Source organism: Xiphophorus couchianus, chromosome 21 (assembly GCF_001444195.1).
Source record: "Xiphophorus couchianus chromosome 21, X_couchianus-1.0, whole genome shotgun sequence".
NCBI lineage: Eukaryota > Metazoa > Chordata > Actinopteri > Cyprinodontiformes > Poeciliidae > Xiphophorus > Xiphophorus couchianus.
Window position 1 is genome coordinate 22,968,226 of NC_040248.1, and position 17,395 is coordinate 22,985,620.

General features: G+C 46.2%; 1 protein-coding gene across 1 annotated transcript; it reads right to left on the reverse strand.

The window, feature by feature from the left end:
• Positions 1-8,398: 8,398 nt before the first annotated feature.
• LOC114137209 (uncharacterized) lies at positions 8,399-16,985 on the reverse strand. Its single transcript, XM_028005829.1, has 4 exons — positions 16,974-16,985; positions 10,283-12,577; positions 8,788-8,964; positions 8,399-8,692 (listed from the first exon to the last, which is right to left on the reverse strand). Exons 2-4 carry the CDS (start codon positions 11,525-11,527, stop codon positions 8,399-8,401), a joined length of 1,716 nt encoding a protein of 571 aa, XP_027861630.1. The 5' UTR covers positions 11,528-12,577; positions 16,974-16,985.
• Positions 16,986-17,395: the final 410 nt, after the last annotated feature.

The window sequence follows — 17,395 nt, forward strand, 5'->3', positions numbered from 1 at the left end:
GAAGGTTGAGTTTTTGTCGCATGTGAGATTGTAGTGACCCCAAAACTCCCAACACGGGAGCCATGTTCGGCAGCCCGATGACCTATGTGGAGCCGAGTAGACTACCTCATTTTCCCAATATCCTTGATTGGGCAGGAGCATTAGGGGTCGACAGGCCATGTTGCAATGCCATTCTGGTAATCCTTGGTCCGGATGGATCCAGTTGCAGCGAATAATCCTGCGGACCTTCTTATGCAGAACTCGGATCCAACAAATTACGACGTCCTCTATGGGGTCATAGCTGTATATTTCCCAGGTGTGATTCAGCAGGTCGTCTATTGCTGGATCGCTGAGGTTGAAGGCTCGGCTTTCGACATATTGTTTCCCATTGTCTTCGGCAAACTTAGCGGTCTGGTTTTGGACAGAAGTGCTGGGGTCCCATGGCACGAATATTGACATGGTTCTGGTGTTCCAGCAACTAAAGTTAGCATACTTGGAGGGACCATAGATGACTTGTGAGTGCGTGAGATGCCATGGTCCAATCCCAATTAGATAGAAAATAGTAAAGAATATGGTTGTGGTGAATAGTAGAGCGAGCAGCAGAAGCAAACTTTTTACACAAAGGGATTCATCCGTTATCTTAGTCGTTTTCCATAGCAGGGTTCAATCGGAGTTATCCAAGTCGTCGTCTTCAAAGTCGGTACTACTTTCGGAGTCTGGTGGGTCATCCATCAGAGTCCTTCTTGTATGCATGTTAATCATGCGGGTTGCATCCATCTTGGCCCTGTCTCTGGTTGGGCCAGGCGTTTCCTTAGGTCTGGTTCACTTGGCTTGCTGCAAACCTTCTTTAAAGTTTTAGTGTGACAATGTGATGTGGGGTTCTTGGTGACCCGTCTGATTACTCTTCCTCGCTGTAGTGCTGTAAATACTGGAGAGGGGTAGGGCAAATCAGGTTCCAGCCCCCTCCACACCCACTTCCAGTAAAACAATCTCCAACAGTCTGGCTGAGGAAGTGGGCCTTGAGCGGTACCTTCTGTCAGCGCCTTGTCTTTCCACGCCACGTGGGCGTATCCCACTGGAGTTGGCACTGTGATGTAGGTATATAATGATTGTCCTTTCAATGTGAGTCTGGTGCGGTATCCCCAAGGTGGTGGAGTGAAGATCTTCTGGTGTGGAGGATTGGGGTGGATCCTATCTATTTCTAATCTTAGCGGAAGGCGGGTGTTGTTAAAGACGTAGCATTCTGGGTCTATTTCCCTCTTCACTATGGTTTTTGCTAACCCTGGTGAAGTAGTCCAGATGAGCATTCTGTTCACTGAAAGCTCACAGTACATCCCTTATAATGGTTCTAAATAGTGGGGACCCCACCGGAGCCTTACTTCCATTCTGTCCACCACCATATACATGGTGTTGAAAATGCACGGAAGATCTCTTGGGCAGTCCAGGGAGATTGCCATGTGTTTACTTGGGTCAATTATTTTTTGCCCCTGCCAAATGGGGGCCACTGAGGGAAGGAAGTAGTACTGCCGATGCCATGGTTTTGGCATCAGTTCATCTCCCTCTCCAATTCCTCTTGCTTCTTGGAAGTCAGTGGGGCGAAGGTAGATCAAATGTTTGAGATAATAAGCTTCTGAGATCGGAAATGAGGCGGTAAAATCTTCTCTGGGTGTGTCCAGTAAGCTAGAACCGCTGGGGAGTTTCAGAAAGGGGCCTCTCTTAGAGGTCCCAGACCAGGCTTCCGCACCTACTTTAAACAAGTTGTTTACAAAATATTTTTTTCCTGTTTGTTTTTTGTCTTTATACTGACTCTTGGTTTTGACGACTTGGTTTACTCCTGCCGATGTATCGGTTACTTTTTGTTCTTCTTTCTCCATCCTAATGTTGATGTGAAGGAATGCCAGGCATTGGTCTTGGTTTTCTTGGCGGGGGGCTCAGTACACGTTGTGGTAGCATAGATTTGTTCCTCAGGCACTGGAACGATTGTTGCTCCGACAGAGTAGATTCCCTTATAAGGGATGGAAATCATCCGCACTGAAATTTGAACCTGGCAGGTGGAGCTTGGGTCGGAGGGCGTTCGCACTCTGTGGGCCACACCTCCCGGGACTTGGAGCACTCCGTCACGGAAGGCGGACTCAGCTGTTACCCAGTAAAGGGCTGATTTCTCTTTGGGTCTGGCGGCGTTACTTCCCCATGCATGTAGCGCAGTGGTGTAGTAGTATAACTCCATGGTGCGCACCACATGTTCTCGTGGGACGTCTGGTAGGTCTACCGTTGGGATTGAGGAGTAGTTAATGACTTCCAGCACCAGATGTGCCCAAGTAGTTAGCTCCCAGGGGCCTCTCCATCCTCCTTCCATCACACGTTCCTTGGTGTCGTCCGGTAGCATTTCTAATTCTCCAGCAGGTGGGCGATGATGCAGATGTTGAAACACACGAAAGATCACTGGGGAGTGTGTAGTGTCCATTGGTGGGAAGAAGGCTGGTGTCTGAGCGGGGTCATATGGCCACGAAGCGCAGACTGTCTTCCACAGCGTGTCCTGGGGCCCTTCTTCCTTTTTCCAAACCAAATCGTCCATTCCTATAGCATCCTCTGGGGTATTTGGCAGAACAGACGGCCCCGGCAACCAGTGGACTGCCGGAATGGGTTTAGCGTAATTCGACAAGGGTGCCCCATACACTTTGAACGCGCGTAAGGGACTATAGAATCTTCTCACCTGCCAGCCCTCAGCCCGGCCCACTAGAGTCACTTCCTTTTGCTTTACTTGCTCGTCGCAGAGGGAACAGTATCTGAGAGTTGCACCGTCCCACATGCAGTGGCAACCCTTGGGTTCCTCTTCTAATGTCCCCATTGTGTTTCCAAGACAAGCCGAGGTAGTACACGCACCCGGCAACCCCCGCAGATTATGATGTCCATTACTTTGACCAAGGAGACAGAGAGAGATCCGATGTCCTCTGTTGCTGCAATGGGGCTCCTGGGTTTGTCACAGCCTGGCCCCTCCCAGCTGAGAGGGAGTTGATTCGGTGTTAGGCAAACAGGGGAGCTATGTCTGTTCCTGCTCCACGTCAACATTTCTCTTTCTTCTAACAGGATTCCATTTTTGGCACATTCCAATTTCTTCAGGGCTCTCCCTGTCCAGATCCCCAAGTTTGTTCTTCTAATTACAACCACCCCTTTCATGGTGGCCAGTCCAAGATAGGGTGGAATGATACATGGTTTGCTGGCCATTTCACCGGCTTCTGATTCGCTTTAGTCAGAAACTGGCTTGAGTTGCTCAACTCCTTGGACCCCCTTTTTCTCTAGCAATACTGTATTTCTGTCCAGTATCTGCTTTACGAAGTCTACTGTTTCAAACTTCGGTTTTACTGCTGCGTTCACAGGTTGCTCACTTGCCTTGACCCACACGCGCTGTCCCACGTAGAATGGCACTTTGGGCGTCAGCTTCTCCTTTTTGTCATTGGAGTCCCGCCCCACTTCCTTCGTGGTGAACGGCCGTTGGTTGAGTTTCATAGCAGGGGCGGGCCTTTCAGCTCTGCATCTGTCATTCAGGGCCTGCCCTATTTCCACTGCCTTGGTGCTCCAGCTATTGGTGTTAGCATTCTTAGCTATCCAGTTTTTTACTAAACCTATGGTGCGTTCCACCACTCCATTGGCCTGGGGAGTGTATGGTGGTGAGTAAATTCGCATTACTCCATACTTCTGGCACCATTGGTCTACCTGTGAATTATGGAAATGAGTCCCATTATCCGTTCGCAGCTCTTTCGGGATCCCCAGAGCACTGCATACTTGCTCAAGCATGCCGACAACGCTGTTGCCGTTTGCTTTCCTGGCTGCCTTCACGGTTACAAATCCCAACATGGAGTCCACCAGCACTAAGAGATATTTCTCACCTCTTCTTCCTGTTATTCCCATGGGGCTCACCACATCCATGCAGACCGACCCCCATGGGACTGTGCTTTTGATGGTTTACCCCTCCATCCGCTGCCCTCAGCGGCCTGCGTTGTATTGACCGCACACCTCGCAGCCCCTCAGCACGCGTTGGACTTGTTTGACTGGGATCCAAAGTTCTTGCTCATCCGGCTCCTTACGGGTAGGTCGCACGCCTGCATGTCCTAGGGCCTCATGCACGCTCCGTACGACCTCATCCACGTACTCTTCTGGGACCTCCCGTCCTTTAGGAGTGCTGTTTCACTTCTCGATTCCGACAAAGACGATTTTTCTCTGATGGACATAACAGTCCACTTCATCATTTCCACGCCAATGAGCTCCCTCGTGTGTGGGCTTTCTGATGCTCGACTTCAAGCTCCAGATTCAGTTTTAACTCAGCAATCTTTTTCCACAAGTCTCTGTGTGCCACTGGCTTGCCCTTAGCTGTTTCAAAACCATTTTCTTCCCAAATGGCTAAATCTTCTTTAAAAGCTTGGGCACAATAATAACTGTCTGTGACTAACCTGGCACTCTTGATTTTCCTTTTCACTAGTTCCAGTAGTCCTTCTAGTATTGCAATCACTTCTCCTGTTTGGGCACTACCAGGGGCCTTTCCTTTCTGTCGACCTTTCTCTTTGCCGTCTATGCTTCAGGATGAACCCCCAGTATGCTGTCTGGTCTGATCCTTTTCTTGACCCATCTGTGTAGATGGGATGTCTCTGGATGTCCCCCTTTTTCAGGTGGTTCTGGATGTCGTTTCTTGGTGGGGGGTTGTGCAGGCCCAATCTCGAGTTCTGGGTCGAGCAGCATGTCCTCCCATCTTCCCCACCGTGCGTTAGTTGCTTTGGTGCTTTCAACCGTTCCTTTTCTCAGGTATTTATGAACCTGACTTTTTGTGATGACTTTCACTGGTTGTCCCTGTGCTAAATCTTTTAGGGCACTCCAGTACCGAGCTAGCACCGCCAGCTCTCTTTTTTCTTGTGGGTATTTCTTCTCAACGGAGGTTAGCATATAAGTCCACAGAGTAACCAAACCTCCTTTTTCATTACTCACTTTGATCATGGTGTCTTCATTTTCACAGCTGATTTCTGCTATCAGTCTTTCTGACAGGCTTCTTGGTTCTAATCTTACAGCGGCTTGAATCGCTTTCCTCAGTTCTTCCAGTTTCTGCTGATTTGCCGCTGTCCAAGTCCAGGGTCTTGCAACTCTTTTTTCATCTTCATCACTTTTCCTCAGGCAGGCTTACAACGTCCTGGCATGTTTTTGGTAGTTGGGAACATGATCTCTGACATAGTTGCAAATTCCCAGGATCTTCTGTAAATCATTCTCCGTTTGTGGCGGTTGAATGTTCATCAGTTTCTCTCTGTAACCATCCGAGAGTCCCAAGTCGGTCGTGACTTGGAATCCCAGATAATTCACTTGGAACTGTCCAAATTGGCATTTCTTGAGATTCAATTTCAAACCTGCTTTTGTCAGGTTTTCAACCACCTTTTGTAGTCTCTCTAGATGTTCTATTTCTGAGTTGTCTGCGATAAAAACATCATCGATGTACATGGTTGCGCCCACGTCCCCCAGTACTTCCATCACTGTTGACTGGAACATGTTTGGAGAGTTCTTGTACCCTTGGGGCAACTTTTGCCATACGTAGCTCTTGCCTTTGTTGGTGAAGGCAGTTTTACCTTGTGATTGTCTGGCGAGTTGGAGAGAGAAAAATCCATTTGCCAGGTCAATGCAGGACTTGAACTTCTTGACTCGGAGAGGTTTCAGCGCTCCTTGTGGATTGATTAAACTGGCTCGGTTCGCTATCGTTCTTTGATTCAGGGCCTTGAAGTTAATGACGGGTCTCCAATCTCCTCCTGCCGATTCAGGTTTCTTCACCGCCTGGATGAAGCTGTTGGTGATGGGGTTGAGCTCCTCTCTGATGATCTCCCGGGCGCTCAGTTTGATCTCCAGGGCGCTCAGTTCCTTCACAATCTTGTCCATCTCCTCGACTGTTTAGTGGGTATTGCCAGACAGGTGGGTGAACCCCATCTTCGATGTGATGAACAAACTTCGGACACAAGTCCCTACAGTCATTCTTGAACCATGCCACATGCGCTGTAGCAATGATCTCACGTAGCTTCTCTTTCCCAGTCGGGGAGAAGTTATTCTCGGCGAGTTTTTGTTCTGTCACGTCTGGTATGTTAACGGGTTTGTACCAGTCTTGTGTCCCTGGCTCGAACTGTGTAGGGCCGTCTCTCACCAATCTCGCCTTTAGGCTTGTCAGGCGTCGCTCCAGGTGGTGAGGTTTTTTCTTTTTGCTTAATTCTTCCAAATCTTTAACTATGAAGACCTGTAGGGACCTTTCACCCAAACTACTCCTTTCCAGGTCCCATATGGCATTTCTTCTACTCTTTCATCTGCAAATTGGACTTGTAGGTGTCCTGTTGTTTCTAGGTCTTGGCGGGTCATAGACACCTCAGCTCCGGCGTCCACCAGGTAGGGTACTCCTCCTACTTTAGCGTAGATCTTGTTGCCCTCCCAGTAGGCATTTTCTAGAATAACCTGCGACCTTGAAGCCATTACTTTGGTGGCCCCCCGGTCCCGGAGCCCCAGGACTCATAGAGGGCCTTTTTCTGTTCTGGGGTTAATTTGTTGTATTCTTCTCTTGACAGGTACGTAGTTTTCTTCTGCGGGTTCGCTGCCGCTGTCTGGCTGGGGAACTTTTCCTGTGGTCCTGGCGCTTTCTGCTGTGGTGGTCTGCTCTGGAAGTTGGATGACGGTCTCATATTAGCCTTGTTCGCTGTCTTCATGGGCTGGCTAACTTCTTTCTTTCTTTTCTCTTCATAGTAGTGCTGTTCTAGGTCGTATGATTGCACTGCTTGGTCAATTTGGGCATCTGTGGTGGTTCTTATTGGCATTTTCACGAATGTCATCTCTCCTCTTCTTCCTTTTGTCACCTCACGTAGGACCTTCACATATCTCGACGGCAGGATGTTTTGCTTGAGTACATGCCAAACTGGCATTAGCCGGTTTCTTCTGTCCAGCCGTCCTTTGGCTCTTTTCACTTGGGAATCTTCATCATTCATGTCCTCCAGGACCAACCTTTCGTAGTGGTTCTGTGCAGACTCAGGTCTGACCACCGGGTCTGCCGTCACATAGGTCAGCCACAGCTTCCTGGCGCCGTCGTGGTCTGTTGAAGCTGTCACCATTGGCCACACATCTTTAAGGTATTCCCCCTTGCTCTCATCTGCACCTTTGTCCCTAACCAGTGTTTTCAGACTCACGAAAGGCATCGATGCTGGAGTTGTGTTCTGGAGGCTGGGCCGACGAATGTTTCTGAATTGATGGCAGGTTGTGTTGTGTTCGGTCAGGCGATGCCACCTGTAGTTCTTCTTCATCAGCTGATACCTCATCTAGCTTCTGCCGTGTTTCTCAGGCGTGTTTGAAAGCAGCCTTCTTCAGTCGCCACAGCATCACATCATGCATGATCCCAATGTAAGCTGACCTGAAGTTGGCTGTGAGGAAGCAGTGTGCCATCAAAGTGGAGCAGGAAGGTGTCATTAATATGTTAGCCCATTCGCCGATGGTTGCCTCCACTCCGAGGGTAACTCGATCCTCCAGTCGGCTAGCCCATTCTGCTGGGACCTGGTACTCAGTCTGGCCGACTTCTGGCACATACACGCGCCATCCATCTTTAGCCTGGACTGGGCCCCAGGTTAGGTCTCTCGCCATTCTTTCGGAGGGTCTTTCAATATCGAATATTTCTATCTCCTTCTTTTGTCCCCTGCGCTGTCCGGTCCGAAGTGGCTTGTGCTCGGCCTGAGGCTGTCTCGAGCCAGAGAGGGCACTTCCACAGCCGCTTTCTTCTTCCTCCTCCACCAGGTGTTCACTCTCTCGTTGCTCCTCTTCTCCCGAGTCGCTAATGTCGTCATATTGTGCCTGTCTGAGAGGTTCTCTCCCGGGGGAGAGAAGGGGTTGAATTTTGACTGGCCTCATTGGTTCGTCTTCTTCATCTGCCGACTGTTCATTCTTTACTGTTCCTGAGTTGGGTCTTTTCTGTTCATTGTCATACTGGTCAATCATGAATTCCTTGACATATCTTGCTGCTTGAGGTCCCGGTACGGTTGGTGACACCCTCAGTTTTATCCTGATTGGCTCTACAACCTTAGCTTTGCAGGCCTGGGGGGTTGCTCAGTGGTTTGCTCCAGTGGATCACTTTAGGGAACTCGTCGGTTTCAGGTGGGAATTGGTCGATGCGTTGTTGTTCCTCTATTTTAGCTGCCATTTGTAGCCCTTGATCTCTCTGTAGTCGATGTAGGCGGGGGTCAACCACAACCACTAATTTTTTGAACACATAGAGATGGCTGTTGTTTTTGGCTATGGTCACTACTCCGTTCTCGGCGACAGCTTGGGCAGTGTCCCCACGCAGTCCGGGTGACCTTAATCCTTGCACGCTCACCACTGCCCACCTCATGTCTTCGTTGTTGGCGGCTGTGAGTCCCCTCTCGAGCCCTCACCAGATCTTTCCTCGGTAGGTTTTGATGTCATCACCCTTTCTGTAGGCGTCGATGGGGACAAAGATCACCACACAATAGGGGAGATTATAACCATTTATCATAATTATATCTCCACTAAACCCTTTGCCTTTAGTGCTTTCTAGCCACTTCACACTCTGTTGGTAATCTTGGCCAGATTTGGCTTTAAGGTCTGTTCTAAACTTGCGGTTGTGAATCTTGTATCGTTCATTGGTGAACACTATCAGTCCGTCACCCTCGATTTCCCAGGGCTCCCCGATGAATCGGTGAACCTTGAGTCCACACAGATGGCATCTGATGGCAATGGTATCAGTTCACCTAGAGGTGTTTCTGGCCTGCTCGGGAACTGGGATGGAGGCTCGATTACATCGGAATCCTCCGGGTCCGCTGTCTGAGCAGGTGCTTCTTTTTGACTCTGGGCCTGCTTGTAGGCAGCAAGTCGCTTTAATGCCTCTACACACTGGTAAGGTTTTTTGGCGTCTGGTTTCACCAGGATCCCATTTATCCCGGCTGCCAAGGTTGCTGTCTTGACTATGCTGTCATACTTCTCAGAGGGGTTGTAGATGGCTTTTATTTTAGTGTCTGTCCAGTTCTCAAGTAGGTTGGCCAATCACTCCAGCCAGGCTTTAGCCTCACTCTTTTTGCTGACCTCCAGTGGACAGGAAACAACACCCAAGCGAACGCCGCCGTAGAGTCTGGTGCAATAGTAAATGCCTTTGTTTCCTATCATGGCTTCCATTGATGCTCGTAAGTGTACCACACTGGTGGTGAAGTGATGCTTGAGGAACATACATTGATTCGCCTCTGTTCAGGAGTCGAATCCACCCCCACGGAGTAGCAACATCACTGGAGCCTTCTGTAGTAGGGATGTGGATGGATCGGACTGTTCTTCCATCCCACTCCATCCGCGACCTCCACGGCTGGAGCCATCATCTTGTGGGTTTGCTTGCATCTGTCTGAGATATGAGTATGCCTTATTCCCGGCACTCATATCCGTCTTTGTCTTCGAGTTGCCTGTTCCCAAAGCCCCTCGTAACGTTCTTGAGTAGGGATGGGTTCAGGCTGCTTTGGCTACTGGCTTCACTGTCTGGATCTGGTCAAGCATCCTCAGTAAAAGCTTCTCCTCACCTGTACGCCATACAGTTACTGCAAGGGTTGTGACTGACGGCTTTATCTGTCACCACTAACTCTACTTCCTTAAATTAATCACACTAAGTGAGCTATTCAGAACCAAACTTCTGTTTTTACACATTTAGAACATAGTGCCCTCCTACTCTTATTCGGAACCGCCCCACGTTGGGCGCCAAATTTGTCGTTACACAATAGTCAGCCCCGCTCTCAACCTCACTTTCATCCAAGGACTGACTACTGACCAGCTCTCCGTCCAACGGGTCCGGAAAATCTCTAAGCCTTTGAGTATTACCCTGAACAAGTCTAGTAGAGATAATCTATCTAAGCTGGTGTCGAAGGAGACTCAACTAGCCTTTAACTACCTACGATCCAAGAGTTATGGCCTTTTTCAGCTAAGAGGCAATCAGCTGAGTAGCCCTCACAGCTGCATAACCTCAATAACCACTCCTGTTAACGGTAGTTCCCCTTCTAAATACAACGGCACTTGTTACAGACTAGTCAATTTTTAGTGGCTTGGCGTGAGCCCCAAGGTCATTATTTTAGCAACACTAAGGAATTTCTGAAGCCACCACATTTCTAAAATCATGCACATGGGTTTTACATTAACCAGAAGAACCATAAAATGACAAATGACTCAATTAATTTCACTGTCCGCAATCTTCGATCTAATTTTTATGTATCTTTATTAAGCAAGCGTTTAGCAGGGATAAATGACAAAACAGATTAATTACTCTAACTAAGACGATGGGAGATGCATATGGGCTGCTACTTTCTCTAATGATCTGTGAAGCAAGTAACTGATTGATATGGTCCTTCACCACCTCATAATCAGAAGGGGGAATGCGCCGATAGCGTTGTTTAACTGGGACATCATCAATCAGAGGAATGTCATGAGCTATCACATTAGTACAGCCCAGGTCGCCATCGTGAGATGAGAAAACTGTCATATACTGATTGAGCAATGACCTCACCTGACCTTGTCCTTCCACGGACAAGGAGGACAAATCCAAGTCCTCCACCTGCTGTTGCACATTAACTGAAGCCGTCTGGCACACCATCGTAGCTACCTTTGCTGGGACTTCAGTAATTCCTGCAGGGAGACTAACAACATTGACAACATTTAAGGTGCCAACAACAGTGCGAGGGTATACCACCAGCTCTGTCGTACCAACATTAATAATGGGCACATAAGCTGTACCCTTGATTACCTGAACCAAGGCAGGGGAAGCAAGCAAACCAGAAGGCAATCCGGACTCTAAAGGTTCAAACAAAACAGTAGAGCCTGCATACACATCAGAACATGTGGCAGCCACAATTTTCATGACTCCACCAGGAATCCGACAGCCCTTTTTACCCCTGACCTTAACCCTTCCGGGACCACTCCGAGACTCTCGCGAGTCGGCAAACTGGCACTGCTGCAGTGCCTGCATGACTGACTGAGGGGCCTCAGAAACACCAGACACAGAAGACCAAGCTACACCATGCAGCCCAAACAGTTCTTGATAACACTTCCTGATCACATTCATCCCCAAAACACCTGGGACTTTGGCTGGGACCTCTCCACAAGGGTCCTGCACAACCAAAACACCGCAGTGGGGAATCAATTTGCCACAGAGGTATACATCCAGTTCCAAATAGCCAATATAAGGAATCTTAAGACCATTGGCAGCTCTAAGCTCCAACCAATGACACGACTGGAGGCGCTCCGAACCCCAAGACTCCATATGCTGACGGAAAAAACTTTCAGAAACCGTGGACACCATCGAACCAGTATCCACCAAACATGTGACTGTCACTCCACCCATAACTACATCCGCATGAGGGCAAACTGAAATCAACTTAGAAGCACCCAAACTTCCAATAGTGGCTAGTGAGCCAGTAACATCCCCACCCAAACTGTGGCTCTGCAGTCCGGCGGGAACTAGTTTTCCGCCATGGAAGCAGAACGGGACTGAGCAGCTGAATCTGACTGGCATTGGGTTCGATGGGGGGCACGCACCCCATCACACTCTCGTGCAAAATGACCAGGCTGGTTACACCGCCTACAGATCACTGGACCAGTAAAGCGTGGATGGTTAGGACGGCGGAAATTCTGCAACTGAGAAATGCTCTCACTAAGCTGCTGGAGCTGCTCTTGCTGACGCTTTAGCATTTCTCTTATCTGGCTCATTTCCGTTGCTGATGTTAAAGAAGCTACCTGAGGACCACCACGAACCCCATACTGGACACCATAAACTGAGGGAACCGACTGGCTACGGCTCCTCCCACTATGAGGTACCCCTTCGCGTTCCCACTGGATTGCTGCAGCCCTAACCTCAAGCAAAGTGCTGTCCGGCCTCATGCGTACCAGCTGCTTCAGCTCACGACGCAGGGAACTGTCTAACACCTGTTCGACAAACTGATCTCTTAGCAACGTCTCAGAATTCAGCATACCAGCAGGTGCACGCTGCTTTACCCTCTCCATAAGGCCCATTAATGTAAGGGAGAACTCCTGAAGACTCTCTCCCTCTTGTTGTCTTCTAGAAAAGAAGGCCTCTTGAAGAGCAACATATGACTCTGAACAACCATACAATTCCTGTAGGATCTCAAATATTCTAGCAGGGTCCTCTCTCTCTGCACTAGAGCGATACTTTATTTCATTTCTAGCCTCTCCCTCCAAGTGATCAAATAGGAAAAACGCTTGGTCAACCACAGACAGATGTCGTGCTCTCATACACACCTTCGCTTCCTCCATCCACTCACTCAAACCTATGCCTGTCCTCCCTCTGAAGATGGGACATTTCCTATCTCTAGGTACAAAAATCAGTCTCTCTGCTACAGGGAGACTAGGCGTAGGAGGGGCATTAGGCAAAGCTGAAGAAGTGGACGGCTGAGCACTTAAGCTAGCCTGTCCTTATCGCAACTGCTCATTGTCGGCTCTTAAGCTTGCTACCAGCTTTTTAAGTTCCTGAATTTCTTCTTCCATAATCACAAGCTTATTCTGTTTCCTGTGATTACTACAGTGCAAAACTACAACCTAAGGTTGACTGTTAACACCTCACCCACTTTGAAGATCTGCACGGAACCACTGCTGCTCTGTTGCCGGATTGGCCAATCTACACAAAAAAAAGAAGGGAGAAAAAAAAAAAAATCTACACACACAACACAAATATTAAAAACCCCAAACAAATACTTGTCTCAGATGTTCATAAAAAGCACAGTCCTGCTCACAGCGCCAAAAATGTGGCGAGACTAGGTTAAAATCAAGAATATTGGGCAATTTAAATTTCTAGACCCAATTTAAGTTGCTCCACAGCGCCACCCTGGGAATTTCACCCAGAGAATATTACCTCTCTTTTTTAAAGCACACAGGTTCAGTTATGCATGAATTAAAACATCTGAGGCAATTGCAAATACACAAAAAGCTATTTATTAAATTCTTTTAAAACTCTTTTCAAAACCAGTTCTTTACAACAAAAAACTAAGGAAAAACAGAAAAAAACTATAGTAGCTGAGGTCACCGGTAGAAGGGGCCACTATAGGGACGGCATCCACCAAACACAGCAAACAAAAAAAACGTAAAAGCACCAGACGCAGTGAGACAACCCAAACTCAGGAATCACGGCACACAAAAGAGGGAGACACCGTCACCACACCAGCACCGCCACCGGGCCTCAGCAACTGCAAACAACAGAAAAACAGTTAACCAAATATAACAACCTTAAACTTAATACAACAAAAGAAAAACAATATCAGCCCAAAGAAATAAACAATTATCTAAAGGAACCAAAGGGCTGGAAACTAAATAAAGAAACAAATAGAAAATCCAAGTTGAATATTAAGATCCGGTGTGGCTCTGATCACGCCACTGCAGGAAGCGAGCTCGGCGCGCCGATGCCACACCCCAAACACCGCTTCAATTAAGGCGTGTAGGCGCCACCACAGTCCGAGTTTGACTGATGACGTGCAAAATCCGGGATCCAAAAGAGCAGCAATGGTTCGAATATGGGGAGACCTATGAACGTTAATCATTTTAGACAGAACTGCAACAAACTGGAGCTTACAATGAGCGTTAATTATTTACCTGTCAATCCAGGCAAAAACGCACACACACACTCGCTGAACGAGGAAGCAGAGGAGAGCAGCACAATAGCGTTTCACCTACAATCATACTTAGCTTTAGATTTTCTAACAAAGATCAACAATAGTGCAGGGAGAGAGGAAACCTACCACCAGGGAATCAAAGCAGCATGCACCACACTGGCGATATGTTGCCTTTTCTTCCGCCGGAACCCAAGACAGTGGATGATGAGGAAGACACATGTCTGACTGGGCACAGCGGCCGCTTATATACCCCGCCCACTTTACCCAACCGGAGCATCACACCTGGAAATTATTTGTATAGGAATATGTATATTTCTATACCACTACATTACCAATGATTACAAAATAAAAGTAAAAATCTATTTTGATGCAATCACCAAAATAATTTCCTAACTTCTTTCCCTAACCTCTGTCACTTGAATTATTAAAAGAGGCTTTGGGAGGCAGTTCAACTCATACCCAGGTGGAAAATGATCTCAGCAACAGAAAGTTCCAATGTCCTTGGTCAGAGTCTTTGTCTTTATATGGCAAAATCCTCTTTGAAATAGAAGCAAAGCAGAACTGGCTGGTGTCCTTCAAACACATCAGATCTTCATCACTCAGTGACCTTTGTCTTTTCTCCAAGTCCGTTGCTACAACTTTGAGATCCTTGGGTTGAGGCAGAGTAAAGCAGTCGAATCAGGAACCAGGGCTGAGGGTTGAGGGATCTTGTCCTTTCTGGCGGTGCGAAGTCTCAACATCCCCATGGCTCCAGGGTGCGGTCCTCTGCTGGTCTTTTGTCCGCGTCTTCTTCTAGATGCGTCTTCAGCACCGCGGACTAAGAGCCCCTATACTTGGTTCTCTTGGCCTTATATACCCTGTCAGCCCACGCCTCCACTAGGCGTGCGTGGCCTCTCAGGCATGCAACTATCTCATCGGACAGTCCCAGCCATCCCCTCATATGGTCAACACTCTGCCTCACTCTCCTGCTCGCCCGTGACTCTCTTGGTTTCAGATCCTTATTTGGAACACAGCTGTGGGGCAAGCCTGGATGTGTTCAGACTTGCCTTTTCCCTTGCCTCTATATCTAACACATTGTTTGATTCTTTCAATTACAGTTTTATATGATGAACACTAAATCAGTATACATAACATTTTTAATGCATTCTTTTCTTCATTACTTCTTAATTCATTTTAATTTCATCTTATTACTCAATCAGTATTCATTTTTAATCATCAATAAATCAAGGACACAAAATCACCAGTTTTATAATCATCCTTATTACACATGAGTACATAGGTAAATTCAGATTACCTTATTTTATAATCATCAATAAATCAAAATACAAGATTCACTTATTTCTCTCAGGCTTTCTTGATCTGTTTTCTGCATTGGCCTGGAGTGATCTCACCTAATGCCAGTATTCACAACAATAATTATCTAGTAATATTTTTACATTTCCTGTCCACTTAGCATCTTTTAATGTAAAAACACAGTGGACCACCTCGGCGCCCCGACCACCGGGTTTCCCCCAGAAATTAGCTAATTTTCTTGGGGAAACTCTGCAGTACCATGGCAAATGTGTTCTATAGTGAAAAGCTAAACGTGGTTCTTATATTTGGTAGGATTTCTACCAGATATGAGTAAGTGACCTTTTTTGGGTGGCAGCTTTTTTTTTTTCCAGGCAGTGTACTTTAAAGGCAGAAAGTCCACCTATAGAGCTTGTTCAGTTTGGGATGTTTGATTCTGAATTATTGTTGTCTAAATCTTTGTCCAAACTGGCTCCTTAAAAATAGATATGTATATAAAGGATCAGTGTTTTGAATGGGTGTTTGAAAAGGTTGTGTAGACCTGAACAGGTCAGAGCTTTAACAAGTTGAAACAATTGTGGGATGTATTGGACATTTTGGTTTTTGCTTAAGAGCCATTCAGCCATATGTGATGGTCCAAACCATTACCTAATGAAGACTAGTGCAGTTTTACTTCATTTGCTCAGTGTCCAGTGTACTATAAGATGTTAGTGAAAATTAGTGCAAAGAAATCTCTATTTTAGTTAATTACAGACCACTAAATCAGTGAAGGAAGAAATGAATGCAGCAATAGAAACATCATGTTGACATTTAACATCAAATTCAAGTTATGCATGAGATTTAGACAAAAATACAGACTTGTGTGAACACACCTGGTGATGATAGTTAAATTGATTTAAAAAGTTCAGAGAAAGTTTCCCTTTTGCCTGAAAGACCATTCTCTCACAGACTTTGCTTCCCAGCCTTTGTTTATTAAGAGCTCAATTCAAATCCAACAAAGCGAGACACTAGTTTGCATAAAGTTTCCCAGTGCTTTCAATCCATTAGATTTGTTTCCAGTTACTTTTGTACTGATGGAGCTTAGTCAGCAGGTCTTACACAATGCTCACCTATCCCAGAAAGAAAGCACCGCATTGTGTTGAAAGATCTCTGACATGAGTAAAAGCAAACATTGCTTGATATTGATTTTCTTGAGACAAGAACCTTTTCAAAGGACTCAGAAATCTACGCGTATTCACATGTACAAGACAAGTATTGATCACGCTGTATTATGCAAGGTCCATCCCTAATACCGAATCAGAGAAAGTGCAAGGACAATTTCTGCAGGCCTAGAAGAAGTATGTACTTCAGAGATGCTACACAAGAACCCTAACCCCTCTACCAAAACTTGTAAACACAAGATAGGTTGTATAATCAGGTAGACTTCACTTGTTTGAATACATTTTTAAAAATCTAATAATCTTGTTAAAATGATATAATTGTCTTTTAAAGGGTCAAAGGCCACTTTATGGAGGTCTTAGTGTTTTTCTATAAGATTTTTTGTTCAGAGTCCTGATTTCCCCATTGCTGCTGACTGTTTCCACCTGTGCTGCTGCCCAGGTTAACTCCTGCTCTTCACTTCCTCAGTGTGAGATCACCTGTCGTCATCTTGGTCACAGCCTCTGTCCTAATGTTTGATCAGGACTCTGACCAGTTTTCAGCCTTCACCTGGTCCACATCTGTTTTCTATGTATTATACTGCTCCCCTGCCTATTTGGTGTGCAGTACTTGCAGACTTTTTTATGAAAAATATTGAAATTCAATTTAATCATAAACAATTTGAAATTTTTTGTATTTTTTCATAGAACATGCATTAGATATTCAAAAGAAAGTGCAGGCTCAGAGGGTACCAACATTTGTACCATAAAGGTTATATTGAGGCCTTTGGAAACTTGAAGTCTTATAGGTGTGAACAGTTTTGGCTGGAAGACCTGGTAGTAAAAATCTCCTTAAATGAGACTTTTTATTTGAATTAAAGTATTGAACTGTGTATTGCTGTATTGCATTGACCCAAACTGTTACTTGAAATGAACTTTGCAAAAGGTTCTGAAAACAAGAACATTTGTGACTGGAAAAGCAACAAGTGAAAGCTGTTTGTAAGCTCAGCGAAACAAAAGAACAAGAGACAAACTGTCACCCGGCAGAGTTTGTAGAATTCTCTAGGGGTTTGTTTGAGTGTTACTGTGTTCATATCACATGGACACCGTATCTATTAATAATGTAGTGATTGTCAAGTAAATGATTTATTGTTAAAAACATAGAATGGGATCAAAAGTTATTGGGGAAAAAATAACTTGACATTAACTTTTCATAAACTTTCAACAAAATGAGCAGCTTTCAAGTGTTCCTGTATGTGACTGCAGATAAATGATAAATTGAATTGGAGCATTTAACATTCTTAGAATTCTCTCTGTTGTGTTATTGTACAATGT

Bases quoted from the DNA above. Each gene is read 5' to 3' on its own strand.
- LOC114137209 (XM_028005829.1), bottom strand. From the start codon at position 11,527: ATGCCAGTCAGATTCAGCTGCTCAGTCCCGTTCTGCTTCCATGGCGGA. The intron at 8,965-10,282 runs GTAATTAATCTG...CCCTCTGAGAAG, and splicing joins CTCCCATCGTCTTAGTTAGA to TATGACAGCATAGTCAAGAC. The intron at 8,693-8,787 runs GTAATCGAGCCT...TGTGGACTCAAG, and splicing joins CGGACCCGGAGGATTCCGAT to GTTCACCGATTCATCGGGGA.